The sequence below is a fragment of the Marmota marmota genome, unplaced genomic scaffold (assembly GCF_001458135.2).
Source record: "Marmota marmota marmota unplaced genomic scaffold, marMar, whole genome shotgun sequence".
Lineage (NCBI taxonomy): Eukaryota > Metazoa > Chordata > Mammalia > Rodentia > Sciuridae > Marmota > Marmota marmota.
Genome location: NW_025999891.1, coordinates 6,214,766 through 6,238,104, shown reverse-complemented (window position 1 = coordinate 6,238,104; position 23,339 = coordinate 6,214,766). Strand labels below are relative to the sequence as shown.

Here is a 23,339-nt window from a genome sequence, read left to right as displayed (position 1 = left end):
AACTGGATATTTGTAATTATTTGCTTTCTTCACTAATACTGTTAAATGCTCAAGTAGTAATGCTACTTTGTAAATGTGAGTAAACTGAAGCTTTGTTTTTTATGTCCCCTTTCAGCGCATTAAATATTCATTTAAGAAGGATGAGATTGAGCATTCTATTGTTCACCGGATACAAGGTGTCTTCCGACGTGCTTCAGCAAAGTGGAAAGTATGTGATAAATGCATCTGTGACTCTAAGAGCTTTGAAGATGTGTATTATACCTAACTGAGTTGAATATTCCAATGCATTGTTCTCCAGTCTTTACTTGGGTGTCCTTTTTTGCGGGGGAGGTACCAGGGATTGAACCAAGGGGCACTTGGCCACTGAGCTACATCCCCAGCCCTGTTCTGTATTTGATTTAGAGACAAGGTCTTGCTGAGTTGCTTAGCACCTTGCTTTTTGCTAAGGCTGACTTTGAACTCGCCATCCTCCTGTCTCAGCCTTCTGAGCCACTGGGATTACAGGTGTGTGCAACTGTGTCCAACTTAACTTGAGTGTCTTAATATTTATTCTAATGATGGTGGTGGTGGTATTATTATTATTATTATTATTATTATTATTATTATTTTGTGGTGCTGAGGATTGAACCCAGGGCCTCGTGCTTGTGAGGCAAGCACTATTCAACTGAGCTATATCCCCAGCCCTCTAATGATGGTATTACTGATGGAAGCATTCTCAGCTGGGTGCACTGGCACATGCCTATAATCCCAGTGACTCAGAGTGTAAGACAGGAGGATCACGAGTTCAAAGGCCAGCCTCAGCAATGTAGTGAGGCCCTAAGCAACTCAGCGAGACCCTGTCTCAAAACATAAAAAAGATCTGGGGATGTGACTCAGTGGTTAAGCACCTCTGGGTTCAATTCCTGGTACCAAAAAATAGGGAAAGAAATTGATCTCTTAAACCTTCTTTTGATACTGGGGATTGAACCCAGGGTCACTTTAAGCTACATCCTTAACCCATTTTATTGTTTATTTTGAGACAGGGTTTTACTAAGTTGCTGAGAGTAGCCTCAAACTTGTGGTCCCATCTCTACCTCCTGAGTTGCTGGGGTTATTGGTGTGTGCAACTGTGCGGGTCTTTATACCTTCTTGTTTTTCTTTGAGGAAGGTGCTAAAAACAGTGTTATTTGATACATTAAAAATGATAAAATTACCTGGGAGATGTTTGGATGTATTTCTTAAGTGAAGAGCATTGAAGTCGTGGAGGTGGAAGATAAATGATTAGGTGCTGGCTGGAGCTCAGTAACTTGATATTCTTCAAGTTCGGCCTGGGAATGGGCATGTTTCATTGGAAGTGCTTTGGATTCCTGGGAATGATAAACTTTGTATTTCTATACTTGAGGCCATTTCAGAACTGCATTGAACAAATTGGATGGACAACTTGTTTTGTTTTGGAGCATGATGGATGGAAGGGGAGAATCTCACTCAATTATGGTTAAGAAATCCAAGACCTCAGTGAGGGAAGAGTTTCAAGGACTGAAGAATGTGCTTAATACATTGGATCTTCTGAAATTCTCCTGTTTCCAATAAAGTTAATTATTGCAAAAATGTATCATATATAAAGATCAAGGCAGCTTACTGCATTGCTTTTCTTGTAGGATGATGTTCAACTTTGGCTGTCCTATGTTGTGTTTTGTAAGAAATGGGTGAGTAACGCAAAGTCTTGCTCCTCTTTTACTTTCTATTTGTCTACCTTTTAAACTTCTTACTTATTACTGAACTCCATATTTTCCCCAAAGGTGTAGGATTAACAAATGGGAAAAGAACCCCAGAAGGCTGAAGCTGTACTTCATTGTAACTTTTATATATCTGAATGCCTATTTAATTTGCTTCCATATCAGTTGAAAAAAATAGTTTTTGTGCATATTCACAAAAACCTTAAAACATTATAAATTTAGAATGTGTATGTTTAGTAGTTCAAGAAGAAAATGAATGTGTCTTTACTTATTGATATGTCCCTAGCAAGATCTTGCCCTATTAAATTTATAGTTGGTAAGGGTTCAGCAGATACTGTTTATAGATTAATAGTGATGATATCTCTGTGCAGGAAATAGAAAAATTTCTTCCTCTTTTTACAGGCTACCAAAGCTCAACTTAGCAAGGTATTCTCTGCCATGTTGGCTATTCATTCAAATAAGCCAGGTATGGTGAAGTCCTTCTCGTGTTCTTTTTCTGTATTTTATTTAGACTAAAGTCATTTTGGAACTTACTGTGCTTGATGAACTTAAGAGAAATTATCTTGAGGACTTAAGCTTATTAGGCAATTGGCTGCAGCAGTTTTTATTCCTGAAGCTGCCTCTTAGTTTATCTCTGGCTACTGTGTACTGATAGTTACTATACCAGGTGTTCTATCTGTGGACAGGAAGGATTATGTTTCTTTTTAGTTGATGGAAAATAAAATCTGTATAATCCTTTGAGGGACATTTAATTTGGAGGCAGTGAAATGTGAGGGATTTCAGTTTAAAGGGGAAAATATTAACACAGATTTTAGAATGTTGACTGGCACAGAGTAGGTACTCATGTTTTATAAGAGAAAGACTTTTCTTGTGAGTAAGGAGTGGATGGTGTGTTATTCTGTACTGGAGGTACTCCAGTACCAGTTCTCAGGGTATTAGGCTCAAGCAGACTGCACAATAAGGCTACATTTGTCACCTGCTTGCTCAGAGACAGAAGACAACTTGTGGCATTTTTTTTCAGCAAAGTGCTCTTATCAGTTGGGAGGCCAGTCTCTGGTCCCCAAAGTGAGAGTTCATTTGTAAGGTGAAGAGACCATAGGAGTGGGTAGAAGAACTTCCTAAGTGGAAGTACTAAAGATGAGATCCTAGGACGGTCCATGCTCAATTTCAGGAGTCACATGCTCAAGAAATCTCAAAGCAATGGCTCGCCACCATTTGTGGCCTTCCTACAAAGTCCATATGGATAGCAGCCATGGGTCATTTTTTATCAGGAGCAGCCTTGCTTGGTATGATGGTTAACCTTTATTAAATCTGTAGGGAAATAGTTGGAGTAGTAACTTGGGGTTAATTTCCCATGAAGAAAAACAACAACATTTTTAAAAAAAAATTATGTTCTATTCTAAATGTAGAGAAGAGTACAAAATATATTAATTTGTTGATTCTAAAATACGAACTTTTTCCCAACTTTTAACACCTTTAAAATTAGTGACTTACAACAATCGTAGCTTTAGAGCTGATTAAATATGGTCATAGGCACTTATGTATCCCACATCCAGGATGAATATATTAGCATTTACCTCTATTTGCTTAGAATACTTTTTCTAATTTTGTTTAAATATTTATTTTTGCAGTACTTGGGATTGAACTCAAGAGCACGCTACCATTGAGCTATATATTTCCAGTTATTTTTATTTTCTATTATGAGACAAACTCTTGCAAGGTTGCCCAAGCTGGCTTCTAAATTGTAATCATTCTTCCTCAGTCTCCTGAGTAGCTGGGATTACTGGCATGTGCCATACTGTCTGGCTATTCTTTCTAACTTTAGATAGAACAACAAAACTTTGCAGTTAGAAATTCCCTCTGTTTTTGCCTTTTCCTTTTTGGTAAGATTAAAAAATTTTTTTTCATTTGAGTATTCAGTTTGGAGCACTGGTAGTTTCTTGCCTAACTTGATTAATTCACTGAAATGGAAGTCTGGTGTTTTATCATTTATAGCTTTGTGGATTATGGCGGCCAAATGGGAAATGGAAGATCGCTTATCTTCTGAAAGTGCCAGGCAACTGTTTCTTCGGGCTCTGCGCTTTCATCCAGAGTGTCCAAAACTCTATCAAGAAGTAAGTGTGGGGCTGGGGATGTGGCTCAAGTGGTAGCGCGTTTGCCTAGCATGCGTGAGGCACTGGGTTCGATTCTCAGCACCACATTAAAAATAAATAAATAAAGAAAGAAAGAAAGAAAGAAAGAAAGAAAGAAAGAAAGAAAGAAAGAAAGAAAGAAAGAAAGAAGAAAAGAAAGAAAGAGAAATTGTGTCCACCTAAAACTAAAAAAAGTAAATATTAAAAAAAAAAAAAGTAAGTGTGTGTGTACATAGAGTGAGAGTGATGTCTCAACATGACTGATTGAGGGCAAATACTATTTTAAAAAAATGGTACATTTTCTCTTTCATTTTCCCTATTGTTGGGCATTTAGATTGTTCCAGTATTTGCTCTTAACCTTTGTATGTGAAAATACAAAGATTTTTTTCCTTATAATTTTTTTTTTTGTACCAGGGATTGAACGAACCCAAGGATGCTTAAGCACTGAGCCACATCCCTATCCCTTTTTGTATTTCATTTAGAGACAGGGTCTCACTGAGTTGTCCAGGGCCTCCATAAATTACGAAGGCTGGCTTTGAACTCATGATCCTCCTGCCTCAGCCTCCCTAGCTGCTGGGTTTACAGGCGTGGGCCCCTGTGCCCATCATTTCCTTATGATTTATTCCTAGAAGCAGAATTACTGACTTAAAAGGTTAAACATAACTAATTTAAAAAAACCCTTCATTTTTTTTTTTTTTTTAAAGAGAGAGTGAGAGAGATAGAGGTAGAGAGAGAGAGAATTTTTTTAATATTTATTTTTTTTTTTTTAGTATTTGGCGGACACAACATCTTTGTCTGTATGTGGTGCTGAGGATCGAACCCGGGCCGCACGCGTGCCAGGCGAGCGCGCTACCGCTTGAGCCACATCCCAGCCCCCATTTTTTAATGTCTTATAAAATTTCAAGTATTCAAAAATTGGCACAAATTTTTTTAGTAGATGTTAATCATGCATTAATTTATCTTCATAGACCTATAACGATACCATGACTTTTTTATAGAGTTTGATATTACATATTTGTCATTGATTTTTTTTTTTTTTTTTTTTTTGGTGGTACTAGAGATTGAACCCAGCAGTGCTTTACACTGACCGTTTGTGGTTTTTGTTTTGAGATTGGGTCTTGTTAAGTTGCCTAGACTGGCTTTGAATTTGCTGATTGAAGTGGACCTCAAACTTAGCATTCTCCTGCTTTATTCTCCCAAGTTGCTGGGATTATAGGCATGTATCAGCTTACCATTAATTTTGTTTTTTTATGTGTGTGCTGGGGATTGAACCCAGGGTCTTGTGCATGCGAGGCAAGCACTCTACCAACTGAGCTATATCCCCAGCCTATTACCATTAATTTTATTTTGAAATAATTTTAGGTTCACTAGAAGACACAAAGGTAATACAATGATGTACTGTGTACCCTTCACCTAATTCCTCCCAGTAGTTACATTTTATAAAACTATAGTACAACACAAAACTAAGAAATTTGTCCTTTATCATTTTTTCATTTTGTTGATTTGTTTAATTCAGTTTTACTTATTGTTTTGTTTTTAAAATTTCACTTAGGGTATTCTATCTCCTGTTTGAGAAGACCGAGGAACCACATGAGACAGTGTTAGAATTTTTGCTTTATGTATCAAACAACTTAAATATTTGTGATGCTGGGGATTGAACCTGTGACCTTGCACATGCTAGGCAGGCATTTTAACATTGAGCCACGTCCCCATTACATAACCCATATTTTTACTCTTTCCATTTTTCTGTCTTCCTAATGTTCCAGAATCCTTTTTAAGCAATAATTTCTTCTATTTTGAGAGCTTTATGTTTTTTTATGATGGGTCTTCTAACATAGATTCTTAGTTTCACTTTATCTGAGAATGTCTTTTGATCTGTTTTGCTTTTTGTGTGTGTTTGTAGTGGGGATTGAACCCAGAGGCATTCTATCACTGAGTCCTATCCCCAGCCCTTTTTATTTTTTATGTTGAGACTGGGTCTTGCTAAATTACCAAGGCTGGCCTCTAGTTTTATAATTCTTCTGCTTCTGCCTCCCAAGTATGTACATTGTGTGCCCTAATTTTCCCTTTTTCCCCCTTGGTATTGGGCACTGAACCTAGAGGCACTTTACTACTGAATTATGCTATACCCCAGCATAGCCTTTTAAATTTATTTTGAGACAGGGTCTTACTAAATTGCTTAGGGCCTTGCTAGGTTGCTGAGGCTGACTTTGAACTTTTATTCCTCCTGTCTCAGCCTCCCTGGTTGCTGGGATTGTGGGTGTTCTCTACCATGCCTGGCTCTTTTTCCTTCTTCTTCTTCTTTTTTTTTTTTTTTTTGGTACCAGCATTTATACTCTGACATGATCAAGCACTGAGCCACATCCCCAGCCCTTTTTTACATTTTATTTAGAGACAGGGTTCTTGCTGAGTTGCTTAGAGCCTTGCTGAATTGCTGAGGCTGGCTCTGAACTCACAATCCTCCTGCCTCAGCCTCCTGAGCTGCTAGGATTACAGGCATGTGCCACTGTACCCAGCTCCCTTCTTTTTTGAATTATATTTTTGCCAGATATTTCTGGGGTAACACATCTTTTCTTGTAGCATTTGAAAATATTGTGTCACTTCTTCCTTTTGGCCTCCTTGTTTTCTGATGAGAAATCTGCCAGCAACTCTAGGATATTTAAGTTTTGTTTAGTAGACCTCTTCTGACACTGTTCTGCTTTTTTACTGTTAGATGATTGTGGAAGTCCAGTTTGAATTGCTTTTCTCTTTTAGGTAGGATGTCATATCTCTCACTGCTTTCAAGTTTTTTCTTTGTCATTATTTTTCATAGGTTTGATTATGGTGGGTTTTATCATGATTTACTTGGGTTCACCAACGGTTCTGTCACCTTCTTGAATCTATAGGTTTATGTTTTTTGCTGAATTTGGAAAATCATGAGGCACTTTTTTCTTTTTCTTATTTGGTGCTGGGGATTGAACACAGGACTCAGTAAAGTTATAACTGATGTTGTGGGATACTGTGCTGCCAGGCAAGTGCTCAACCACTGAGCTAAACCCCCAGCACCAAGTCATAATTTTTTAAGAAAAATTTTCAGCTTTACTCCTTTTTCTTTCCTCTGCAACTCCAATGACACATATGGGATCATTTATCATTGTCTCACCGGTTTCTGAGGCCCTGTTCATTGTTTTCAACCTATTTTCTCTGTTGTTCAGATTGGGTAATTTTTATAGTTATTTTCAGGATCACTGGTTCTTTCCTCTGTTTTGTTCATGTTGCTATTGAGTCCATTCACTGAGTTATTAGTTTCAGTTCTCAAATTTCTATTTGGTTCTTCTTTATGTTTTCTGTTTGCTGATACTTACTATTGTTTCAAATGTATTTATAATTACTCATTAAAGCATCTTTTTTTTTTTTTTTTTTTAATATTTATTTATTTATTTATTTTAGTTCTCAGCGGACACAACATCTTTGTTTGTATGTGGTGCTGAGGATCGAACCCGGGCCGCACGCATGCCAGGCGAGCGCGCTACAGCTTGAGCCACATCCCCAGCCCTCATTAAAGCATCTTTACTGATTTTAAATCCTTGTTGGATAATTCTAACATCTATGTCATCTCTGTTGTTGGTGTCTTTGGATTGTCTTCATTGAAGTTGTGATATTCCTGGTTCTTATATATATATATATATATATATATATATATATATATACACATACATACATATATACACACACACACACACACACACACACACGCATACACATATGTTTATTTGATTTATTTATTTAAATGTGGTTCTGAGGATTGAAACCAGTGCCTCACACATGCAAGGCAAACACCCTAACAACTGAGATACAACCCTAGCCCCCTTCCTGCTTTTTTTAAAATATTTTTTTAATTGTAGACAGACACAATACCTTTATTTTATTTATTTATTTTTAAATGGTGCTGAGGATTGAACCTAGTGCTTCACGCATGTGAGGTGAGCTCTCTACCACTGAGCCACAACCCCAGCCCCTCCTGGTTCTTTTTATGATTGATTTTAGGCCTTTTGGTTATTTTATGAAACTCTGGGAGTTAAATTTTCTGGCTAGTAGAACTTTTTTCTTCTTGGTACTAGAAATTGAACCCTGGGGCACTTAACCATTGGGCTATATCCCCAGACCTTTTCTATTTTATTTAGAGACAGGGAGGGTCTCAGTGAGTTGCTTAGCACCTTACTTTTTTGCTGAAGCTGGCTTTGAACTCATGATCCTCCTATCTCAACCTCCTGAGCAGCTGGGATTACAGGCATGTGCCACTGCTCCCGGATAGTAGAACTCTTTTGATACTATTCTGCCTATTTACTGCTAAATAGAGGAGAGGAAGACTGAAGAGGATAGAAGTCCAAATTCCTTACTTGGCTTCTGTTGACACTTTTCATATACATGGATGAAATCATAAGTAAAATTACTCATGGAAACCTTCAATATTAGATTACAAACTTATATTCTTCTCAACTGGTTAAGGACATTGAGTGTGTTTGTTGCTTCTTTTGACAATTTAGGGCTAGACTTTATGGTTTGTTTAATTGTGAAGTGATAACCAAGGATATAAAAGCATTTTTAAAGTTTTTGATTCATACCTCTAGATTGCTTTTAGAATAGCGTAAAATAATATTTTCACCTTACCTTGTCAATGTTAGCTAGTTTGTTAACAAAGAAAAATATAATACTCCTCCTAAATTTTCCCACATCTGAAAATTATGCATAAAAACAAGGTGTATTATATATCTTGAATTTAAGAAAGTATCTTTAAAGATTTTCAGGCCATTATTTCTCTTCTGTAGTACTTCAGGATGGAGCTGATGCATGCTGAGAAACTGAGGAAGGAAAAACAAGAATTTGAAAAGGCTGACATGGATATGGTGAGATCCTACTGTATTGTCACTGAGTCTGCTTAAGAGATAGAACACTTGTAATATATTTTTCTTTCTAATTTAATGTTATTTTAAAACTTGAAAATGAATAAAAAGTTGGTTTAATTAAATGGGGTTAGTAATAAAAGAAATAAGATTTTCTGCTTTAAAGATAGATATTTAGGGGCTGAGATTGTGGCTCAGCGGTAGAGCGCTCGGCTAGCACAGGCGGGACCCGGGTTCAATCCTCAGCACCACATAAAATAAATAAATAAAGGCATTGTGTTGTGTAAAAATAAAATAAAATAAAGATAGATATTTAGAGTAATTGAAGTTATAACTGATGTTATGGTCAAATGCTGTTCTTTAATGCTGTATGATTTTAGTAAGTGGTATATTAATGGGTTTAAGAAGCCTGAGAAAGATTGTGGAATGCGAGGTTTCTAGTTTCTTTTTTTTTATGGTAGGTACTGGGGATTGAATTCAGGAGTGTACTACCACTTCTTAATTTTTATATTGATCCAAGGTCTAGCCAAGTTGCAGAGGCCAGCCTTGAACTTGCCGTCTTCCTGCCTCAACCTCCTGAGTAGCTGGGAATACAGTCATGTGCCACCATGCCTACTTCTTTTTTTTTTGCATTACAATTCTTAATACACATATATACCACAATTTTTCATATCTCTGTTTGAATATAAGGTGTGTTGACACTAAATTCAAATCTCTACATGTATTTTGTATAATGATGACTATCACATTCCACCATCCTTGCTAATCCCTTTCCCTCCCACCCCTCTTCCCTATCTAGAAATAATCTTCCCATGTTCTTCCTCCTTACCCTACTTTGAGTCACCCCCCTTATATCAGAGAAAACATTCGGCATTTGTTTTTTGGGGATTGGCTAACTTCATTTCGCATTATCTTCAGTAACACCATCCATTTACCTGCAAATGCCATGATTTTGTTCTTTTTTTAGTGCTGTATAATATTCTATTGTGTATAAATGCCACATTTTTTTAATCCATTCATCCACTGAAGGACATCTAGGTTGGCTCCACAGTTAGCTATTGTGAATTGTGCTGCTATAAACATTGATGTGGCTGTGTCTCTGTAGTATGCTGTTTTTAGGTCCTTTGAGTATAGTCCGAGAAGAGGGATAGTTGGGTCAAAAGGTGGTTCCATTCCCAGATTTCCAAGGAATCTCCATACTGCTTTCCAAATTGGCTGCACCAATTTGCAGTCCCACCAGCAATGTATGAGTTTACCTTTTTTCCCACATCCTTGCCAACACTTATTGTTTGTCTTCATAATAGCTGCCATTCTGACTGGAGTGAGATGGTATCTTAGAGTAGTTTTGATTTTCATTTCTCTGTGCTAGAGATGATGAGCATTTTTTCATATATTTATTGATTGTGATTGTATATCAATCAATAAGTACAGTCATGTGCCACCATGCCTACTTCTTCTTCTTTGTTTTTGCATTACAATTCTTAATACACATATATACCACCTCTTAGAAGTGTCTGTTCAGGTCCTTGGCCCATTTATTGATTGGATTATTTGTTTTGGGTTGCTCAGCTTGTTGAGTTCTTTATACCCTAGAGATAGTGCTCTATCTGATGTGTGAGGGGTAAAAATTTGCTCCCAGGATGTAAGCTCCCTTTTCACCTCACAGATTATTTTTTTTGCTGAGAAAAAAACTTTTTAGTTTGAATCCATCCCATTTGTTGATTCTTGGTTTTAATTCTTGCGCTATAGGAGTCTTATTAAGGAAGTTGGGGCCTAGTCCCACGTGATAAAGATCAGGACCTACTTTTTCTTCTATTAGACACAGAGTCTCTGGTTTAATTCCTAGATCCTTGATCCATTTTGAGTTAACTTTTATGCATGTTGAGAGATAGGGATTCAATTTCATTTTGTTGCATACGGATTTCCAGTTTTCCCAGCACCATTTGTTGAAGATGCTATCCTTTCTCCAGTGCATGCTTTTGGCACCTTTGTCTAATATAAGATAGTTGTGATTTTGTGGGTTACTCTCTGTGTCTTCTATTCTGTACCATAGGTCTACCAGCCTGTTTTGGTGCCAGTACCATGCTATTTTTGTTACTATTTCTCTGTAGTATAGTTTAAGGTCTGGTATAGCGGTACCACCTGTTTCACTCTTCCTGCTTAGAATTGCTTTACCTATTCTGGGTATTTCCAGATGAATTTTATGATTGTTTTTTCTATTTCTATGAGGAATGCCATTGGGATTTTCATCGGAATTACATTGAACCTATATAGTGCTTTTGGTAGTACGGTCATTTTAATAATATTAATTCTGCCTATCCATGAACAAGGTAGATCTTTCCATATTCTATGGTCTTCTTTGATTTTTCTCTTTAGGGTTCTATAGTTTTCATTGTATAGATCCTTCACCTCTTTTGTTAAGTTGATTCCCAAGTATCTTATTTTTCTTGAGGATATTGTGAATGGGGCAGTTTCCTCATTTCCTTCTCAGAGGATTTGTCACTGATATACAGAAATCCACTTCTTTTTTTAAAAATATGTTTTTTAGTTATTGATGGACCTTTATTTTATTTATTTGTTTATATGTGATGCTGAGAATTGAACCCAGTGTGACACACATGCCAGGCAAAAGCACTCCCCCAGTAATCTACAACCCCAGCCCCTATGCCTATTTCTTTTACTTTTTATGTGATTTTTTAACATGATAGAATATCTTAAAGAAGATTTAGAATGTTAGAGCTAAAAAAGGAACTTCGCTTTTGTCTGTTATTGTGGTTTCCAACTCAGAACTTTTTTTATCCAAATAAAATCTTAAAACAGAAGGATAATTAGATCTTGTACAACTTGACTTGTTAAAAATAGAGATTGAGGCCTTAAATTGTGTGATCTTCCTACCACTCCAGGATCCTGAGAGAACAGAGCTGGAAGATGAGTGTGATCTTGTTTCAGTTTCCCATTTTACAAGAGAGGGAATTGGTTGAGAATAGGGGAGCGGGGACAGACAGACACACAGAGACATGACTTGTAAAGGTAGTGGCAGTCCAAGACTGTTGATTTTCATCCTAGTGCTTTTTTTTTTTTTTTTTTTAACATTTACTGACCCTACTTCTTGTGCTTAATGTAACACTTTATAGGGGAGTTTTGATCATTCTGAAGAAATCCTTAATGGCGAGTTGGCTCGGATCATCTACAAAAATTCTATAAGCAAGATTAAAGGTAGGTGTCTTTTGGTGCTGGGGTTGTGGCAAAATGGTAGAGTGCTTGCCTATGGCATGTGAGGCCCTAGGTTTGGTCCTCAGCACCACATAAAAATAAATAAATAAAGGTATTGTGTTCAACTACAGCTAAAAAATAAATATTAAAAAATGGTAGGTGTCTTTTGAACATTTATTTGTGGTAGGAAAGTGGAGCATTCTCATATTGAGCTAATTTTGTTAGCTAATTTTGAAAATTTCAACTGTAATATGTATAAAACTCTGATTGTAGGGATAATGTCCTGTATCTTTTATTTTTTAAATACTTTTTTGTCAATGGATGGATCTTTTATTTATTTATTTATATGCAGTGCTGAGGGGTAAACTTAGGGCCTCACACATTCCAGTCGAGCACTCTACCACTGAACTACAACTCCAGCCCAGAGTCCTGTATCTTTTTGAAAATGCTTATTTCTTCTAGACTATAATTGGACATTTTTTAGGAAGTGTTTTTTTTTTTTTTGATGTTGTTGTTGTTGTTGGGGTACCAGGGATTGAAGTCAGGGCCACTTAATCACTGAGCCTCATCCCCAGCCCTATTTTGTATTTTATTTAGAGACAGGGTCTTGCTGAGTTGCTTAGTGCCTTGCTTTTGTTGAGGCTGGCTTTGAACTCGTGATCCTCCTGCCTCAGCCTCCCCAGCCACTGGGATTACAGGCATGTACAACTGTGCCTGGCTTCAGGAACTATTTTTCAAATACTTAACTTATTTAGATATTGAAAAGAAGTAGAGAACTTAGTTTGTTTCCTTATGCCCTCAAGTTTAGAATGAAAGTTAGAAGTGCTTATGAATATCCCATAATATTAATAATGGCTTTGCTTGTTTATGGGGACTATAGGATCTCCCCCAGCCCATTTTTTTTCTCATTCTCAAAAAGAAAAAAAAAAAAAGAAAATCCACAACCAAAATAAGCTTCCTTCAGTTGGAGGGGTGTGTAAGTCTGCAGTAGAGGTGTTTAGCATGTGTGAGTCCCTGGATTCAATCCCCAGACCTCTATCTACCCTGCCACTCCCCACCCACCCCCCCCCCCCGAAAAAAAAAAAAGAACTAGTATTCAGGTGCAAGTTTGGGACCAGCCCCAGCAACTTGGTGAGACCCTGTCTCAAGGAGGAAAAAAAAAGGGAATGGGAGTGTAGCTCGGTGGTAGAGTGCCCTTTGTGAAGAATTTCTCCTCCCCTGCTTTTTAAATTTTAGGTGCAGAATTTCATGTGTCACTTCTCTCAATTGCACAGCTGTTTGATTTTGCCAAAGATCTACAAAAAGAAATTTATGATGAGTAAGTAAAATGGTAGAAAGGTGAATTATATCTATTTCTGATCATATGATAAAAATTTGAGTTTGGTTGTTTGTAAGGGAGGAAAAAGATACAATACTAGATCCTTGGAAGAAAGGCTAAGTTTTTTTTTTTTCTTTTATTATTGACTTTATAGAAAGGTTAAGTTTTAAGAAAAATGTGTATGCTTTACATATTCAAAGAGTATGTTTTTAGAGAATTCTTTGACCTTATTTATTGACTTCCTTTTGGAAATAATTTGTCTATATTCAATAACAAATATATCCTAAGGCTTATATAAAAATCCTATATCCTGCTGGCATGTGGCACATTCCTGTAAGTCAAGCTGGTCAGGAGGCTGAGGCAGGAGCATCATAAGTTTGAGGCTAGCTGGGGTTGTAGCTCAGTGGTAGAGTTAGACTGTGTGAGTCCCTGGGTTCAATCCTTAGTACCAAAAGAAAAACAAGAAAACCTGTGTTCTGTTGTCCTGGCATGTCTTTTGTTCATAAAACAAGAGTTGTATTCATAACTGTTCTTACTGGAATGTTGCAAGTAATTTTATTCTTCAATGCCTGATTATATTGTCTAAGAATTTTTTATTTGTGCCTACTTTATATGTACTTCCATTCTTAGGTAGCACCCTGTGCTTTTCTAGGGTATAAGATGAAATGTGGATCAGTTTGTCCTTTAGATCTGTAGAGTTTTGGTAGAGGATTAGGTTGTGCTTTTTCTCTGCCTCCGTTATAATAACAGGAAATCCAGAGTTAGGATATAAAGCTGTCAAGAGCTCTTGGAGGCTTGTGTGGTTGCAGATAACTGCTGATTTGACTTTATGAGTTAACTTGAATGTTAACATTTGTCAGTGATGTCTGAAATATTATGAGACAATAAATCTGTGACAGCTTTGTTCCACTGATTATATAGTGAGTGAAGGTACTCTGGCTCTTAAGGTACTGCAGTTATAAAGGTGTCTTGTGTACATTTTTAGACCATGTGGAACTGTCTGTTTGGGAATTCCGAGTTCCTTTTTGTGGAACAAATGCCAATAAACTGTATTTTTCAGCCTTCAGGCTATGCACACAGATGACCCTCTCACTTGGGATTATGTGGCACGCCGAGAATTAGAGATCCAGTCACAACCAGGAGATGAGCAGCCTCTGACAAAACAAGCCAGAGCAGCGGAGGTGGGCCGGAGGGAGGAGAGGTGCTGTGCTGTATATGAAGAGGCAGTGAAGACTCTGCCTACAGGTAAACTTCTTTAAACCGCCATGTTGTGTAGAAGTAAGAGTATCCAAGTGTGAGCAGACACTCCCCTTCCCATTACCAAAACTGGCACTGGAAATCTCTTTATAGTACAGTTTGCAATGTGCCTGGCTTTCCAGCTTGTTCTTTCTCTGATGGTGGAAGTTGGAGCTTTTGTATACTTCCTCTATCTTTGCGGTCTTTATGTTCATTTGTTTGGAGGAGTTGATACTTAGGAAATGATAATTCAGAAGATTCTTTAGTTATCTTTTGCTAGAGACTTAACTTCTTTTATAATATTGGAGAATAAAATTGGTGAGGATCTAAAACCTGGATAAAGCTTTTGATTTTGAATTTTATGTTTCTATTATTACTCAGATGCTTTCCCCCAGTATTTGAAATGTTTGGCTGTAATTCGAATAACTTTTTTTTTCCCAATATTTTTTTAGTTGTAGATGGACATAATACCTTTATTTTATTTATTTATTTTTGTGTGGTGCTGAGGATTGAGCCTAGTGCCTCACGTGTGCCAGGCAAGCGCTCTGCCACTGAGCCACAACCTCAGCTCCCGAATAATTTTCCATTAAGCTAGTTAAAACTTTTCTTCAGAGGCTTTTTCCCTTTGAAGAAAACACATGTGATGATTATTGAACTAAGAGAATTGGTGATCTTATCAATGTAATGTGATTTTTTTTCCCAGAGGGCATGTGGAAATGTTACATCAATTTTTGCTTGGAAAGATTTTCTAAGAAGACGAGTAGTGAGTTCCTCAGAGGGAAGGTAAGGGCTTGTATTTCATGGTTACAGTGACTGATTAGAAAGTGCCTATCTTCTAAAAGAAGAACAGAAGCACAGCATTTTGCGGGAGGGTCTGGGCCAGCTTTTGGAACTTCAAGCTTAACCACTTTCTCCTGACAGCCAGGAGGGTGGCCTGTCATTTTCAAGGTCTGATTTGGTTTGCCCTTATACTGTACACCAGGGTAGGAGGGGCCCTCTTCTTACTGGGCTGTGCCACATACAAGTGATAACCTCCTCTAATGATGAGTGACACCATGATGCAGGAGCAACCAGTCCTTTCTCTGAATTGTTAGAAATATGCAAAATTGTTTTTGTTTATATCAGTGGACAGAGGCCTCTGATGAGATCTTGGTAATAAACTGAGGAATTTTTCTGATTTTAGAGACTGGAAAGAACCATGATTTCATTCAGGAAGGCACACGAACTCAAGCTCCTTTCAGAATCCCAGTACAAGCAGTGGGTAAGAACATTGAGAGCACATTCACTGTCAGTTACATATACTTTATTTTTGTTGTTTTGTGCTGTTGTCAGTGTGTTTTGTATGTATGGACTAATCTATCTTACACAACTGTGGCCATTTGGAAGATGGTATTTACGTGTGGTTGTATTTGGTATACACCAAAATTGAAATCTGTGAAGGGGAAGGTATTATACAGTGGAAAGTACTTGAACAGAGAGTCTGAGTTTGTTTATTCACCCATCCTTTATTTATTTGTGATGCTGGTGATCAAATCCAGGGCCTTGTGCATGCTAGGCAGGTGCTCTTCCTCTGAACCTCACCCCAACCCCATTCATCCATCTTTTAATGAACATTTTTTTCCTGGCCCAGAGTAACCATTAAAGCAACGAAATATGTTCCTGTATTTCAAAAGCCGACATTCTAGTAAGAGGCACATTAACCCTCTATACTTTGAGTTGAGGGTAAAGAAAGTCCAGAATACTATACTGTGGAAATATATAGTTTTAGATCAGGTTTTACTGCATAGTAGCTAGATGACTTAGAAAAACCACTTAACTTTGCTGAGTTTATTTGGTTTTAAAATAGTCATCTTTGTTTTTGCCACCTCACAAAGTCGTTGAGAGCATTGCATAAAGTAGTGAATGTGTTAATATAACTGTTCAGCGGGGGGGAAAACAAAAATTTTTATATTTATTGAGTTTTTTTATTTATATGACTTCTGCCTCTTTTTTTTGTTTTTTTTTTTTGGCAGGGGATGGGGCAGCATACCAAGGATTGAACTCAGGGCCACTTAACCACTGAGTCACATCCCCAGTCCTATTTTGTATTTTATTTAGAGACCGGGTCTCACTGAGTTGCTTACTTTGCTGAGACTGGCTTTGAATTCACGATCCTCCTGCCTCAGCTTCCCAAGCCACTGGGATTAAAGGAGTGTGCCAACACACCTAGCTTGCCCCTTTTGATCAATATTATTTTTATGTAATTGTAATGAATGTTTTTTCTATTTTGTATTGTGTTCTATTATTTTTGCATTAATATTTCCCTCAAGATACTAGGTAGTATAACCTGTTATATTATTCCAAGGCTGAGATACTCTTCTCCTTTTAAGGCAACTACTCAGGAAAATCCCAGGGCTGGAGTTATTAAGTGTTGGAAAGTCATTCACAATGCATAAATTCAAGTGGTCTTTGAATATTACCTTGGCAGTCCTGTTCTTCTGTTATCATCTTTCTTATGTTGTTTACAACTCTGGCTATTTCAAACATTCTTACAATACTCAAATCTCTGAAGTTGCCTTTCCTAAGACTACCACCTCAGCCATCATTGATGACCTTACTTTTATTTTATTTTATTTTTTTTTTATTTTATTTTTTTATTTTTTATTTTTTTTAATTTTTTATTGTGGGTTGTTCAAAACGTTACAAATTTCTTGACATATCATATTTGACACTTTGATTCAAGTGGGTTATGAACTCCCACCTTCACCCCATACACAGATTGCAGAATCACATCAGTTACACATCCATTATGACCTTACTTTTAAAGAGAATCCCTTAGCATACTGCCATAAAAGTTAAATGCCCAGCTAATTCTACAACTCATCCTTTTTCCAGATTGTTCTCCACAGAATCTCTACTCTTTAACTTGGCCCCTGCCAGTATTTCCAGACTCATCTTCCAATCCTTTGGTGTGTGTCCTACCCTCCAGTCATACTGAACTTGGATTTCCTTTTATCTGAGCCATCTCTGGCCTCTTGCTAGTTGGGAAAGCCTTCTCTTTTTCTGGAGGTCTTGTGTTCATTTGGTTAGTACGTATTTCTGTTTTAAGTCTTGGCTTAAATGCTCCTTTTCTGAGTCCTCTCTGGTAATTGCCAAAGCTCTAGTTGGTGTTTCTGGTTTGTACTCATGTAGCAGGTGATTCTTTTTGTCATGGCACATGTCAAACTGTCTCTTTTGGTAGGCTGTCTTTTTAGGAAGTCTCTCTGTAGGCAGTAGGAGTATAAATTAAATCTAGCATATAATATGGGTGAACTGTTTATATATTGCCATTTACTCACTTTTTCACACTTCTGTAAAATTGGAATTGTTTTAGGGTTTTTTTTTTTTTTTTTTTCTCTCTCTCTCTTTTTTTGGTATCTGGGATTGATCCTGGGGCATTGAACCTCTGAGCCACATCCCCAGCCCTTTTCTTATATTTTATTTTGAGACAGGGCCTTGCTAAGTTGCTGAGGCTGGTTTTGAACCTGTGATCCTCCTACCTGAGCATCCTGAGCTGCTGGGATTACAGGTGTGTGCCACTGCACTTAGCAGTTTTTTTCCTCTATTAAACCTGTGGACGCTAGGGTGCAGTAGTATATACCTATAATCTCAGCTACTTGGGACAATGAGACAAGACGATCACAAATTTGAGGCCAGCCTGGGCAGTTTAGTGAGACCGTGTCTCAAAATAAGTAAGTGCTAGGAATATAGTGCAGTGGTAGAGCGCCCCTGCTTTCAATCTATGGTACTACAAAAACAAAAATATAGCCAACTAGTGTGGATATAAACCTTTGAACAGATAAGGTTTCCTTCTTTTTTTTTGTCAGGCCATATTTGTTAAAGTTCAAAACTTTTAAAAAGATGAAAACTTCTATGACTTGTTACACAGTGCTAAATTACGTTTTAGAAAAATTGTAATGTAATGTATCCAACTCCATTTGATTGAATACATCTATTTAATTACTGTGCCCCAAATACTTATTTTATCTTTATTGACTTATATTCTGGTGGGTGTGAGCACCAGTCTAAATCCCTGCCCCATGCCATGCTAGGGAGTTACACCACTGAAGTACATCCAGTCCCCCAGCGGCCCCCCGAGTATATTTGATAAGTCTTTGGAATTAAGTCATGATGGCCCAATTTGTGTTTGTATATGTGTGTGTGTGTGTGTGTGTACTGGGGTTTGAACCCAGGGGTGCTCTACAACTGAGCTAAACCTCAGCCGTTTTTAATTTTTTATTTTGAGATAGGGTCTTGCTAAGTTGCCCAGGCTGGCCTCAAACTTGTGATCCTTCTGACTCGCCCATCCTAGTAGCTGGGATTATAAGAATATGCTCCTGCACACCAGCTTTTGTCCCTGTTTTTTTTTTTTTTTTAATATTTTTTAAGTTGTTGATGGACCTTTATTTATTTATATGCAGTGCTAAGAATTGAACTCAGTACCTCACACATGCCAGGCAGGCGCTCTACCACTGAGCTACAACCCCTGTTCCTGTTTTTCTTGATTGTCTTTATGTATAGGAGTAGGAAAAGGAAGAGGAATTCCAAATTGTTCTCTTTGGGCCTATGCAGCAGCCAGGGTAAAAATTTTAGTGGAAAGGCTGTTGAAATTATTGTCTCACATGAGGTCTTTGTCTCTATTTACATATGTTATTTATGTTTCAGTAATTAACTTTTCAGTAATTAACTTTGTCTTAGATTGAGTTGTTGCTGCCCCGTGACTTCTTTACGGAAGCTCTGGAGGTGGCAGAAGCTGGGATTGAATTGTTCAAGGACTCCGTGACAATGTGGCAGATGAAGCTGCAGGTGCTGATTGCCTCAAAGAGTCCTGACATAGCCATGTTTGTTGAAGAAGCCTTTGTGCACCTCAAACCCCAGGTCTGTGAGTTGGGTCTTTCATGTTTCATTCTGTTTGGGAAACCTGTTAAGACTTTAGCCAAAGCTCCTTTGAATACATATTTGCTGAGAGCTGACCCTAGAGTGACATTTATTGTAAAGTGGTGATGGTTTGAGGGATCAGTAGTAGAATTCATTTCATTTCTTTCTTTCTTTTTTGTTTGATACCGGGGATTGAACCCAGGGGCACATCCCCATCACTCTTTTGAATTTTATTTGGAGACAGGGTCCTAAGTTGCTTAGGGCTTTGCTGAGTTTCTGAGGCTGGTTTTGAACTTACCATCCTCCTGCCTCAAATTCCTGAACTTTTGGGATTATAGGTGTGCACCTGCCACCATGCCCAGCTTCAACAGCTTATTTCTAACCCTTATTTGAAAATTGGCTATATTATATAAAACTTTCTATTCTGTTTAGATATCTTGGAACAAGTGATAAGTTTGATACAATATTATTCTCACTTGCATCTAAAGCTGAACATTGACCTGACTTTTAATTGAAAATATATTTCTAATCTTTAAAGATCAAAATTTAAAACTATATAGTAAATCTTTTTATATCAGTGAGGAAAATGTACTCCAGAAGGTAAAATGGGAAAAACACTATTTTCCTGCTCATTTGTGTTTGCTTTTGGCAAGTGAGTGAAAAATCAGCCTTGATTAGTTAGTTCTTGTGTTGTAGGTCCTAGACAGCAGAGCCATGGCCTGGGTAGCTGTGGGTTGGGCTGTCTGTCTGCTGTTAATGGTTTAAGTAACTGAATGATGATTGATGATGGCAACTACAGGAAGTATTCCCCAACAGAAGGGAACTAAAATTAGCAGGAGAGGATTGCTCTGGATGACTTAGAAGGCTGTCTATGTTCTGACATGCCAATTCCTGCTGGGCAGAAATGAATCCATAGTTTGCATATTGATTGTCTTAGGAGGAGCCCATCTTTATAGTGATAAATTTTCAGAGCATAGTGCTGAACGATCATTTTCTAACTTTTTTTTTTTTTTTTTTTAATTGGGAGTAGGTTTGTTTGCCCTTATGGATTTCATGGGCAGAGTGGAGTGAAGGTGCCCAAAGCCATGAAGACACAGAAGCAATCTATAAGGTGTAGTTCCATGTTCTAAGTCTTGTGGTTTGGGGAATGGGCTCACTAGTTGGAGGGTTCTTTCATCAGCATATGTCCTAAAGCCCCATTAAGTAGCCTGGGGTGGTTCTGGGAAAATTTGTTTTGTTATCTATAAATTTCCTCATACAACTTGTTTCTTTTTTCTTTTACATTGTAGAAAGCTATTTTAGCTATCACAGGTACCAGCTCAGTAACTCTGAAGGATAAATACTTGGATTGGGCATATCGAATTGGTGGCAACAAAAAGGCCAGAACTGTGTTTAAAAGGTACTCACAAACTTTTATAGCTGTTTCTACTCTCTCTACTCCATGGCCCATCATAGCCAAATTGTATGTATCACAAATAGTATCTGGGAAAGTAATCCAAGGGATTTTTTAAAAAAGTAATGCTTCCTTTTACTGCTTTTGAACAATAAAAGCAATTAAACCTCTTTGGCAGAGAAAATCAATAGGTGATTCATTGTAATCCCATCAAAAGAAAAACCACTGTTAATATATTTTAGAATTTGTTTCTTATGTAGTTGAGGTTAAACTACAATCATAGTTTTGTGTTCCATCTTTTCCTCTTTCAGTATACATTCTTCATTAACATTTATTAAAAAACCACTCTGTGGATTTGGTATAATTTCTTTGGCCATGGTAATACTGCTTGATGAACATTTCCTTGGCAGTAGTATTTGTCCATAAGGGAAATTATTTCCTTAGGATGTAGTCTTAGAAATGGAATTATTGGCCTCCAAAAAGATCTTAAGATATAGTTGGGGAAACTTTAGACTCCAAATGTGAGAAAGAGGAAAGCAGAAAGAAAAGTGAGTAGGAAAGACTTTGGTGGTGAAGGGGAAGTCACTAAAGGTTGAGAGTAGTCACTGGGTCTAGACCTTGCATGGAATTACAGCAAAGTCTTTGTTAAACCCCCTCTTTTGGAGGCACTGCCCTGGGTATTTATTTTTATTTATAAGAAGTAAAAGGCATCCTATCACTGTGGAAGATGACATTTTTACATTCTAGTTTACAGGAAAACCGGCCATTTTCAGTAGATTTTTTCAGGAAAATGATCCAGTTTGAAAAGGAGCAAGTAAGTATTCTAAGCATGACTTGCCTGGGAAAATGGGCTAGTAGTTACTAATCTATGGCAGCATCTCATTGTTTTAAAAACTTATTATAATACAGTATAAATTTCTGGTATAGTATAAATTTCTGGTTCCACTGGGTGTGGTAGTGCATACTTGTAGTCCTAGCTACTTGGGAGGCTGAGGCAGGGGGATTGCAAATTTGAGGCTAGCCTGGACAACTTTAGGGAGACCCTGTATCAAAATAAAAAATGATGTAGCTCAGTGGTGGGGCACTCCTGGATTCAATCCTCAGTACTGTGGAGGAAGAAAAGATATTTCTGGTTTCTTGGTCCAACCCATTTTCTATAGAGCTAGTAGGAATGGTATCAAGAAAGTACCTGTTTGGAGAGTAAAAAACTTGGACGTCACCTCTGACAGGAAGCCTTACCTACCATTCTGGATGAGGGACTGCTTCTGCTTTGCTTTCATAGTGTGGATGGTGAGGTACAGAGTGAAGACTCAATTACTATTCCTGGTGTTTTTAAATGGAACTTGTGAGCCAGGAGAAAGGATAGGAGAGTCGCATTTAAAAATAATTCACAAAAATCCTAATGTATCTGTAATCCCATCACATTAATATAGCCTACTATTATTTAATATTTTAATTCACATGCACTTGGTTTTGTACTGTTATATTTTGGACTTAGGTGTCAAATGAGAGATCTCCTTTTATAGACACATTCCTGTGTTTTTATATGTTTATCACATTTTTAATGGTTGTAATCCTTTTTTTTTTCCCCTTTTTTCTTTTGTTACTGGGTATTGAACACATGGGTGCTTAACCACTGAGTCACATCCCCAGTTCTTTTTTATATTTTATTTTGAGACAGGGTCTCACTGAGTTGCTTAGGGCCTCACTAAGATGCTGAGGCTGGTTCTAAACTTGTGATCCTCTCTCTTCAGCCTCCTGAACTGTTGGGATTACAGGCTTGTGCTACCTGTGCCCTGGTGATGAGGCTTTCTTTGAACTTGCAATCCTGTCTGAGGCTCCTGAGCAGCTGGGATTATAGGCATGTAATGCTGTGCCCAGCTCTAATGTAATTCTTAAACCTGTAATTTTCATATCTATTCCATTATATATATAGATTCTTATCTCTTTTTTTTTGTATATTGAAAACACTGCTGCAGAGATTGTCTTTATGTAGCTTTTTTCTACATAAATTACTGATATAAATTTCTGGATTGGGGGCATATTTTGTATGGTTTTATTATATTGCCATATTATAGTTCTCCAAAAGAATTAGGCTTGGGCTGGGTTGTGGCTCAGTGGTAGAGTGCTTGCCTAGCATGTGTGAGGCACTGGGTTCGATTCTCAGCACCACATAAAAATAAACAAGTAAAGCATTCTATTCATCTAAAACTACAAAAAAAAAAAAAAATTAGGCTTATTTATAATAAGATATACTGCATCCTTGTTTCCTTTTAGCTTCTCCAAGTATCCAATTTTGCTTTTTCTCTTTTATTTTGGTACTTCACTTGGTGTTTTTTTTATTTGCATTTTCAAAGTTACCTGTGCATGATGGCACATGCCTATAATCCCAGCCACTTGGGAGGCTGAGGCAGGAGGATCAAGAGTTCAAAGCCAGCCTCAGCAACTTAGCCAGACCTTGACTCTAAATAAAATATAAGGGCTAGGGATGTGGTTCAGTTCCCCTAGGTTCAATCCCTGGCACCCCCCCACCCCCCCAAAAAAAGTTACTAG

General features: G+C 37.5%; 1 protein-coding gene across 3 annotated transcripts in view; it reads left to right on the top strand.

Moving 5' to 3' along the window:
- Window positions 1-23,339, top strand: part of Utp6 (UTP6 small subunit processome component) — a 40,056-nt gene that overhangs the window by 7,201 nt on the left and 9,516 nt on the right. For 2 of the 3 annotated variants that reach the window (XM_048794618.1, XM_048794604.1), the window contains exons 4-18: window positions 116-208; window positions 403-504; window positions 1,638-1,685; window positions 2,118-2,181; window positions 3,711-3,829; window positions 8,656-8,733; window positions 11,865-11,946; window positions 13,180-13,261; window positions 14,322-14,506; window positions 15,201-15,280; window positions 15,681-15,758; window positions 19,214-19,393; window positions 20,424-20,504; window positions 20,683-20,792; window positions 21,534-21,600. In XM_048794618.1, coding sequence (XP_048650575.1) covers window positions 116-208; window positions 403-504; window positions 1,638-1,685; window positions 2,118-2,181; window positions 3,711-3,829; window positions 8,656-8,733; window positions 11,865-11,946; window positions 13,180-13,261; window positions 14,322-14,506; window positions 15,201-15,280; window positions 15,681-15,758; window positions 19,214-19,393; window positions 20,424-20,504; window positions 20,683-20,792; window positions 21,534-21,600 — 1,449 coding nt within the window. The remainder of the gene's footprint in view (window positions 1-115; window positions 209-402; window positions 505-1,637; window positions 1,686-2,117; window positions 2,182-3,710; window positions 3,830-8,655; window positions 8,734-11,864; window positions 11,947-13,179; window positions 13,262-14,321; window positions 14,507-15,200; window positions 15,281-15,680; window positions 15,759-19,213; window positions 19,394-20,423; window positions 20,505-20,682; window positions 20,793-21,533; window positions 21,601-23,339) is intronic. The other variant, XM_015501162.2, reaches the window with a different exon arrangement.